Source organism: Mustela lutreola, chromosome 5, assembly GCF_030435805.1.
Source record: "Mustela lutreola isolate mMusLut2 chromosome 5, mMusLut2.pri, whole genome shotgun sequence".
NCBI lineage: Eukaryota > Metazoa > Chordata > Mammalia > Carnivora > Mustelidae > Mustela > Mustela lutreola.
In genome coordinates, this window is record NC_081294.1 from 166,982,872 (window position 1) to 166,993,163 (window position 10,292).

Here is a 10,292-nt window from a genome sequence, read left to right on the forward strand (position 1 = left end):
ACCTTGCCATTTCTTGTTTTGTGTGTTGATCTCATATCTTGATTAAGTTAGTGATTTTTTTAGTTTTAGATTTTTTTCCAAAGCCAGACTTTTTTTTTTAATAAAGATTTTATTTATTTATTTGACAGACAGAGATCACAAGAAGGCAGAGAGGAAGGCAGAGAGAGAGGGGGAAGCAGGCTCCCTGCTGAGCAGAGAGACTGATGTGGAGCTCGATCCCAGGACCCTGGGATTATGACCTGAGCTGAAGGCAAAGGCTTAACCCACTGGGCCACCCAGGTGCCCCCAAAGCCAGACTTTTAGAATGTTAGTATTTTCGTGGTGCTCAGCCCACTGATTTCTGGTTTCACCTTTTTTACTCCTTCTGTGTGCTTACTCTCAGCTCATATCTTCCAATGTTCATACTGGAATTTTTGATATAAAAAGTCTAAAGACTCTGATCTTGACGGGTCTGAGCATGTAAATCAATGACCCGCCATCTGTCTGGCTCTGGGTTGAACCTGGACACCAGCGCTTGTGAGGCCGTCCTTTCTAGATGGCTGGGTCAGGGCTTCTCACCCTGCTGCCTGTCACCCCGACAAGGCCACTGAGCTTCAGCTGATGGACATACTCTGTCTTCGTGAGGGAGCCTGTGCTCTGGGTGGACAGATGACGCAGGATTTCTGGGATGCTCACTTGGTCAACATTTAACATCTTCCCAAATATCAGCCCAGAGCACTGAGCCAAGGTGCTCTGCCTTTCTGTGGTTGGATCTCGCCCCACATCTGGGCCTGCTGTGGCCCTAACCTCACTCAGGTGTGAGGAGACCCGAGGGGCTGAGCTGGACAGGGACAGAGGCATGCAGTCTGAGTAGGTCAGGATGGGCCCTCAGCCCTCACAACATGGGCAGGACAGCCAGCAGGGCCACAAGGATGCTGACAGAGACCCCCAGCATGCGGGCAAGGGCGGGGAGTGGCTGAGAAGGTGGGGGTGTGTGCTCCATGTGGTAATGGATCCATTTGGAGAAGTAGGAGACGCGGGCGTAGACTGCAGGATACATAGGGTACATGCACCCACGGCCCCAGCTCACTATGCCAACCTGCAACCAGGTGTGGTTGAATTCACAGACGAGTGGACCCCCAGAGTCACCCTGGAAGAGAAGAAGATTTTCCCATGAGTGGGGAGTCCAGGGCCTGCAGCTTCCTGCACGAGGGGGACCCTGGGCACTGCCACGCCCTTGGCCCCACCCGCCAGGGCCCAGGCTCTGGTGCAGGCAGACTGAGCTCTTGCCACTGTCCTGCCTGCACAGGGTGGGTGGCATAGGATGACAGCAGTGGGCAAGGCCCCTGGGCCCATGTGGAACCTGGGTTGCTCCAGCAGCGCTGGGTTCCACAGGGCCCTGGGAGTGGACTGCGGTGCCCAAGCCACCCCAGGCTCCCCCACCCAGCTGAAGGCCACATGATGCTGTGCTTTTGAGGCCTGCAGGGGACCAGCTGTCCGGAACTACCACCCACCCAGAAGTACCCCTGGCTCAACACAGGTGAGTGTCTGAAATCCCAGGCTTGGCCTCGGCCCCTCCGTGGGATGCACCTCGCACACGGTCCTCATGTCCCTGATGTCCCCGGCACACAGCATGTCCAGCATGATGTACGACAGGTGTCCGTAGAGCAGCCGGCACAGGGGCAATGGGATCAGAGGTATCTGTACCTCCTGCAGCTTGTTGGGGACATAGCCTGTCAGAAAGGGGTGCAGGTCTGGTGAGAGACTGGCAGGCTCACCCTGTAGTCCCGTCTGCACGGGGGCATCAGACTTTGGTCAGCGAGTGGCAGCAGAAATGTCTCAGAATTCTGCCCGAAGGAGCAGCAGGAGCCCATCCCTCCTGCGACAGCAGGCCCAAGTGACAGGGCCTCTGTCAGTCCGGTCCCTGAACGAGGGGCTGACCGTGATGCAAGATGGGCCTCTGGGTTTTGTGTGTCACCCCGTGTGCCTGGCTCTACCCTGATGGGCACAGCAATTGGTCCCAGAAACCTGTGCTCTCCAGGCCCATGTGCGAGTGGGTCCCGTGGCTCTGGCCTTGCTTCATTCAGCTAAAGAAGAGCTGTTTGCATACACTGCAGACCCACATGACCCTGGTGTCAAAGGAGTGCAGGGTGCTTGTTTGGGGAAAGACAGGGAGCACCCGGGGAATCAGTTTTGGACCTAATGAATGTGCACCTGGGGGGAAGAAGACAGAAAGTAGAAGTTAGCCGTGTTTGTGACTGCTATCTGTGCTGGCTGGGTCACATCCAGCCACACAAGAGGCAGACGGTGCAAATGGAAATGCACAGCCAGAGAGCCCACAAACCCAGTGTTTGCAGTGCTGGGAGAGGCTGTCCAGGAAAGGCCATCAGGGAACCCTGCAGCCCACCATGTCAGCCAGCCACCCGCCCGGACCTCCGCCGAGGCCCCCCAGGGTAATGGGAGTGTGGTTCCCTCTTGCCACAGAGGAACAGGGGCAACCACACATGGGGCCAGGCCTGGAGGACCCCTTGCCCTGCAAGGCCACTCCCCAGGCTGCGACATGCTGTGAGGCCCACAGGTGTCTGGAACCCCAAGGCGAATGCCAGAAGGAGGGCAAAGCGGATAGGAGGGGATCCAGAGGGCACAGGGGTCCTGGTGCCCTCAGCCTGCTGCTGGGACCTGCGCCATGCCCTCAGAGGGTACAGGCGGCATGGGGTGGGCAGAGGGCGGCAGCATGGACTCCGCAGCCCCTGGAGCTCACAGGGGCTTGGAATGCCGAGTTCTAGCCAGTCCAGGGCACATAGTCCTGCCAACTACCCAGGACAGTGGTGGAGAGAGAGGATCTGAGGTGCCCTGCTCCCCGAGCAGGACCGCATGGAGCCAGGCGGATGGAGGATCAGAGCAATGAGCCTGCATCGGAGCACGAAGAAGGACATGGAACATAGAGGCAGGTGGGCAGAGCCAGCCATGATTTCCATGCCTTCCTGAGGAGCGGCCTGTGGACCCAGATGTGAGGTTTGTGTCCACTGCTAGGTCTGTCCCCTGGGTCTCCACTGGGCGCCCACAAGACAATGGTGGAGTCAGGGCAGGGCTCAGGGAGAGAGCACCTCGAGGCAGGTGTCTGGTGGGTGGCCAGCTGTCATGGAACTCCCTCTGTCCCCCAGAGCAAAAGCCTTCCACCAGCTGGGAGGGGACACCGAGTGGAGCGTGGCTGTCCCAATGTGGCAGCAGAGTACACAGAGGCCCATCTCCAAAGGGCCACAACATGGCCTGGGACCAGTTTGAACCAGTGAAGTCACAGCTCCAACCCCCTCAACACCATCCTAGCGACAAGGGTCAGGTAAGGTGAGAGCATGCTGTGGGTGTGCAGAGATGCTGGGGTGAAAGCTGGAGCAGGAACCCATTAACACCCCAGGCCCCATAGCCAGCAGCCCTCACGGAGGGACCTGAGCCTCCAGTGCATGGAAGACATGGCCACAGCCACAGCAGAGCCCGCAACCCGGCTCCAGTCCTCTCCGGGCCGACTGATCCTGCCCCAGGTCTATTTGGGGTGCAGAGAGTTCAGCCTAAACATTCTCTTGTAACACCTAGCCTTCAGCAAATGTGGCAAAGACACGCTCACACCCGAACTCACACCCACCACCCACACGCATGTGCACACATAGCTGAACTCACCCACCATCCACATGCACACATGTGCACACTCCCATCACCGACATGTATACTCACGTGCACACACCTGAACTCACACCTGCATGCATGTGCACACACGTGTGTACTCATGCAGGTCACACACATGCACACTCACACACATACTTGTGTGCCCACGTGCACACACTCACGGCCGCCCAACTCCCATGCACATGCACACTCATGCATACATGCACATGCATACTCGTACTCACACGTCTGTGCTAAAATCATGCTGTTTTGATCACTGTAACGTCGCGGTACGATTTGAGAGTGGGGGGCAGGACTCTGTCCAGCTTTGGTCTTTGTTAGGACTGTTGTGACTATTCTGGGGCCTTCCAATTCCACGCGAACTCCACGGTCGGTTTTTCCACTTCTGCAGAAGAGCCGTTGGAGCCCTGGTGCCAACTGCACAGGACACGCAGGTCACTTGGGCTGATGCCGACCTCTTGGCAGTATTAAGTCCAGCCCAGATACACGGGCTGTCCATGTATTTACTGAGGTCTTTCAGAATCTCTCTTGGCAAGATTTGTATGTTTGGTGCACCAGTCTTCCACCTCCACGGACTAATTTGCTCATACGTAGCGTTTCTTCTGGACAATGTAGGACTGCTTCTTCACTGTCTGTCTGTGATGGTTCACAGAAGGCACAAGACACCCAGCCAGTCTTTGTGCTGATCTCGTGCCCTGCAACTTTCCACTGAGACTGTTTGTCTGTAGTTGGTTTTGCAAATTTGTTTTTAGGGTTCCTTGGAATTTTCCATATGTATCATCATGTCATCAGAGAGACAGTTCTTATCTCATTTCTAGTTCTCTTTTTTGCCTCATTGAACTGTTGGGAGTTTCTGGCACAGCACAGAATCCTGGGGGTGAGAGGGGGCTTCCCATCGTGCTCTGGTTTGAGGGATGAGCTGCTCGCCTTCCTGCACTGACTGCGGTGTTAGTTGTGGGTTGTTCATGAACATCCTTGGTTGTGCCAAGGAAGTACCTCTTCCTAGTTGCTTTGGGAGTGGAATTTCATCATGAAGAGACGGTGGGTCCTGTCACATGCTCCGTCTGCACCACCAGAGACGAAGGTATGGGTTTCCCCCTTCATTCCCTTGTGTGCTGTGTTACACTGGCTAATTTCTGTGTGTTGGCTACCCTTTGTATTCCTGGGATGAATACCACTTCATTGGCGTGCACAACCCTTTTAATGTGCTGTTGGAGTCAGTTTGCTGGTGTTTTATTGAGGGTTTATATGTGTATTTTCATGAGGGACAGTCTCTGTAATCATCTTTTCTTGTGCTTTCCTGTCTGGCTTTGGTATCAGTGTCATGTTGGCTCCACAGAATGAGGGAAGTGTTCCCTCCTCTCTTTTTTTCAGAGTTGGAGAAGAATTGATGTTAATTTTTCTTTAAATGTTTGGTATTCATCAGGGAAGTCACCTTGTCCTGGACTTTAATTGTTGAGATGTTTTTAAAAATTGATTCACTTACTCATTCAGTGTTGTAACTTTTTCTGGAGTCAGTTTTGGTAATTTGAGTGTTTCTAGGAATTTCTCCATTTCATGGGGGTTATTGAATTTGTTAGCTTAGAGTTATTTTAGTAATCTCTTGTGATCCTTTTATTTCTGTGATTACAGTAGTGATGTTTCCAGTTTCATTTCTGAAGTCAGTCTAGATGTAGGTTTGTTACTTTTGTTGCTCTTTTCAAAAACTTAACTGACATTTGACTCATTGACTATTTTTTTCTATTCTGTATTTCATTTTCTGTGCTCTAATTTTTATTATTCTCTTCCTTCTGCTAGCTTTGGGCTTAGTTTGTTCTTTTTATAGTTCCTTAGGTCATAAAGTGAAGTTATTTGTTCAAGGTCTTTCTTCTTTTATAAATGTAGGTATTTATAAAGCAATAAATGTTACAACTTTAATTTTCCCCCTTAGCACTGCTTTTGCTCATCCCTTAAAGGTTTAAGTTGTCTTTTCTTTCTTGTTCTTTTTTCCTTTCCTTTCCTTTCATCTTCAAATATTTTATAACTTCCCTGGTGATTTTTTTTCTTTGATCCATTGGTTATTTAAATGTGTGTTTTTTACTTTCTACAATTTTGTGAATTTTTCTATTTTCTTCATATCATTGGTTTCTATTTCATCCTGTTGCAGTCAGAGAAGTTACTTTGTATGACATTTACCTTTTAAACTCCACTGAGACCTCGCCTGTGTACTAACATACGGTCTGCCTGACAAAATATCCCAACGGCACCTGAGAACGTGTGTGTGGCTGGAGCAGGTGATGTCTGTGTCTGTCCGATCTGGTTGGGGTACCGTGCTGTTTAAGTCCTCAGTTTCCTTATGTACCTTCTGTCTGGTTGTTAAGCCCATTACTGAGAGAGGCGTATTGGTCCCACAACCGCTAATGGAGAGCTGCTGATATCTCCCTTCAGTTCTGTCCTTTGTTGCTTCATACATGTTGTTGCTTTGTCATTAGGTGTGTAAGTGTGGATAATTCTTGTATCTTCTTGCTGTATGGAAATTTTATTCATCTGTAATGTCCTTTCTTGTCTCTTGTAGCCTTCTTTGTTTTAGGGTCTATTTTCTCTGATATTATTAGTATGCCCACTCTGCTCTCCTTTGGCCACTATTTGCAAGGGTGTCTTTTCCTGTCCTTTAACCTTCCACTTGTTTGTGCCTTTGGATCTCAAGTGCCTCTCAAAAGACAGCACACAGCTTATTTTTATCCATTCTTTTAATCTGTCCTTCCATTGGAAAGTTTAATCCATTTACATTTAAAGCAATCTCTGATAAGGAGAGACTTACTTCAATCATGGTGCTTTTCATTTTCTTTAGGCTTTATAGATTTTTGTCCCTCATTTCCTGCATTTCTATCTTCTTTGGGGTTAAAAATGATTTTTTTTGTAGTGAAATGTTTAAATTCCTTCTTAATTTCTTTTTCTGTAAATTCTACAGCTATTTTCTTTGTTACCATGGGATTACTTTGAACATCCTAAAATTATAAATTTCCAGTTTGAATTTATAGAACCCTAATCTCAATAAAATTTTTAATTAAGTAAAGCAGACATTAAACTTTCTAAATCTGGTGTAAGATATCAAGCTAAAGTCTCCAGGCCAGGCCACAAGCTTATAGTAAATCATTAGAAGCATTTTCATTAAAATAAAAAACAGGAAAAGGAGACCTAGCATCATTTCTAATTGGAGGTTCAGCCACTACAATAAGACCGATAAAACATATATAAAGGAAAAAATATGGGAAAGGAAGTGATGAAACAGTCTTTATTTGAAGGACATACGATTTTTTTAAATCAAGTAATTGACTGACAAGCTATTAAAAGTGAATTCCATAAGGTGGCTGAAAGTTAGTGTGCAAAAATCAACAGGTGTGACTGGTCAGCAAATATAATAAAAAAGAATGTTTTCAATAACTGTAAATATCCTGGGGCACCTGGATGGCTCAGTGGGTTAATCCTCTGCCTTCAGATCAGATCTCAGGGTCCTGGGATTGAGCCCTGCTTCGGGATCTCGGCTCGGTGGGGAGGTTGCTTCCCCCTCTCTATGCCTATCTCTCTGCCTACTTGTGATATCTCTCTCTGTCAAATAAATAAATAAAACCTTTTAAAAATCCTGTAAATATCCTAAGGTACTAGGTATACACCTAGAAAGACAATATGAGGTCATTATAGAGAAAACCAGAATAATTAACAGATTTGTTTTAAATATGTTTAAAAAGATGGTTTCCCCGTTGGATTTTGCATCTTAAAGAAAACTGTTTGGAAGTCTGTGTGTTAGGGTCCTCACAGCAGCTGTCAGTGCTTCTCTGTGCGCAACAGAGATAGCTGGGGTGAAACAGCATACAGAATGCCGGGTGGGTGGATGCTCCAGGCTCCAGACACCTGCAGCCCCATAACCGATGGGATTCTCTCTTCCCTATAGCAACACAGAGCCATGGTCCTCTGCAGGTCCGGCAAAAGGCCTGACCCTCCGTGCTCTTACCTTGTGGGGAGACGAGTCCCCACCCTGTAGACCAGCAAGTGGCATTGTGAAGGTTCACATCTGGGGATGCGATGCACACTGGGAGCACAGAGTCAGAAAACACGATGCGGGACTTCAACTGCACCAGGGCCACGTCGCCTCCCACAGGGTGGTACACTTCATAGGTGGGGTGCACGATCACCTTGTTGACCTCAAACCACTGGGTGTGATTGCCCGCAAGCCTGAGGTCCACCAGCCCCACGTATATGTCAAACGCCTCCATGTTCTTGTCCCTGGAAGGACAGAGAACAAGGGCATGGTGACTCGAGTGTCATGCCCCTGGAAAGCAAGGGCACTGTGTGTTCTCAGGCCCCGGGAGGCATGGAAAAGCACGCTTCCAGCAAGCTGAGAGCCTGGCCGTGTGGCGGAACTGTCTCCAGAGAAGTCCTGACATGGGCCACTGGAGGACTCGGGGGATTCAGGTCACCCAGGGTGGTGGGGAATGCCTGTGAGGGCAGGTCTTTCCTAATCTATCTGCCAGGGATGCCTCTTGCCCTGCTGGGTCATGCCACCTTGCCTCTCGTCCTAGGATATGGCTCCCCCCTGCCTCAGAGAACCCAGTGCCCTAAGGAGCCCTCAGCCCTGTGCAAGGAGAGGCTTCAGCCGATGAGCTGTGTGCTGGGCCCCGCTGTCCCACCCCTGTCTCAGAGAACCTGGGGCCTCAAAGAACCCCTGGCCCCATGTAAGGAGAGGCTGCAGAAGATGAGCTGTGTGCTGGGACCCGCTGTCCCCCACCCCTGCCTCAGAGAACCCGGGGCCCTAAGGAGCCCTCGGCCCTGTGCAAGGAGAAGCCGCACTGATGAGCTGAGTGCTGGGCCCCACGGCCCCCATCCCTGACCAGTCCCAGCAGGCGCTGCCCACCTGCTCAGTCCTGCTACCCTGCATCCCCAGGCGAATGGCTGCCGGCACTGCCTGCTCACCTGTTGAAGCAGTGGGCAGCTGAGAGGACCCAGTACTCATCAATGATGGACCCTCCGCAGACGTGGAAGCCTCTGTAGTGCACACTGACCTGCCATGGCCACCTCCGCTCCAGGGCATCCGTGCCCCCCAAAATCTTCCCCTGTATGTAACGATGGCCACAGGCTGAGGAGAAATGGACAGAGCCTGCGAGCGGCTGCAGCGGCAGGGCAGGCTGGGCACAGACGGGGCATGGTGGGAGACCTGGGGAAGGGAGGGCCCGGAAAGGGCGGGGGCACGGAAGGGAAGCCAGGGCAGCGCAGGGCAGGTTCCACCCTGGAGTGGGGGGAAGGACTCCGAACCGCACACTAGGACCACAGCCATGTCTGGCGCGGAGGGGTCCTACCCACGTCGGGGCTCCAGGCGCCGCCCTGGCTCCGGGGGCGTCTGTGGGCCATGGCTGCAGCCGGGGCGGGGGGCAGAAGGAGCAGGAGCAGGAGCAGGAGCAGGTGCGGGGCCGCGGGTGGGGATGCTCCAGGCGTGGCGCGTGAGTCTGACCGGGGGGCGGCCATGAGGGGGGACAGTGCTGTGAAGCGAGCCCACAAGCCTTGTGGTGGCACGCGGCTCCACCACGAGTGACTACAGCAGAGTGCGACGCGAGGAGCACGCGACGGTGCAGGAGCGTGACACCCAGAAGGCGCGACGGCGCAAGGCACGTGATACCCGCAAGGCGTGCTGGCGCAGGACACGTGACACTGGGCAGGGCACGTGACACCTGGCAGATGCGTCGGCGCAGGGCACGTGATACCCGCAAGGCGTGCTGGCGCAGGACACGTGACACTGGGCAGGGCACGTGACACCTGGCAGATGCGTCGGCGCAGGGCACGTGATATCCGCAAGGCGCGGTGGCACAGGGCATGTGGCCCTCACTGGCGCCTCTAGGGCTCTGGTCCCACACCTGCTTTGCCCTTCGGGCACACCGTGGCTCCTGACCTGGTGGGAGTCCGCATCCTCCTGCCTGCAGGCCCTGACCTCCCACCTGGATGCCACTGTCGTGCAGGCCCCTGGGTGCCGGGCTGCTGTCTCGTCATCGGTGGGGTGCCGGTTGGCCCCTTCCGCCCGCCCTTGCTCCAAGTTCCGCGGGCTTCCTCTCCCATCGGGGCTGTGGGCAATGGCGCCGCTGTGTTGCCAGAGTGGCCGGCCGTGGCCAGCTCCGCTGAAGCGCGCTCACTCCGGGTCACCTATGCAGCTCCTCGGGGACGTCCTGCCTGACACCGGTGGCGCCGTGGCCTGGGGCTAGCGGCTTTGCAGGTGGTGCAGGCGGGAAGACGTGTGTCTGTCCAGTCGTGAGCAGCGAGCTTCTGGGAACCTTGCTACTAAGGGTGCTCATGGGAAGGGCCAGGTGGTGCCCTGCACATGTAAAATGTGTGACCGCTCTCTGTTGCATATGCAGGGCATCTGATGGCTCTCTGTTACACGTGTAGCGTGGTGTGTGTCACCCTCGCTGCCCCGTGGATACCAGGGATACGAGGTTGATGCTCCTTTCGTGGCTTCCCTGGTCCCTTGTCAAACCAGGAGAGATGTCCCTGTGGCCATTCTGCAGCACTTGTGGTCTTGTCTGGAAGGCTTGGGGCAGGGGCACCAGGGGGACTCAGTCCTTAAGCATCTGCCTTCGGCTCAGGTCATGATCCTGGAATTGAGCCCC

General features: G+C 53.0%; 1 protein-coding gene across 1 annotated transcript; it reads right to left on the reverse strand.

The window, feature by feature from the left end:
* Positions 1-874: 874 nt before the first annotated feature.
* On the reverse strand, positions 875-9,250 carry PRSS38 (serine protease 38). The gene is made up of 5 exons (XM_059173515.1): positions 8,994-9,250; positions 8,611-8,773; positions 7,652-7,923; positions 1,570-1,712; positions 875-1,129 (listed from the first exon to the last, which is right to left on the reverse strand). Exons 1-5 carry the CDS (start codon positions 9,157-9,159, stop codon positions 875-877), a joined length of 999 nt encoding a protein of 332 aa, XP_059029498.1. The 5' UTR covers positions 9,160-9,250.
* Positions 9,251-10,292: the final 1,042 nt, after the last annotated feature.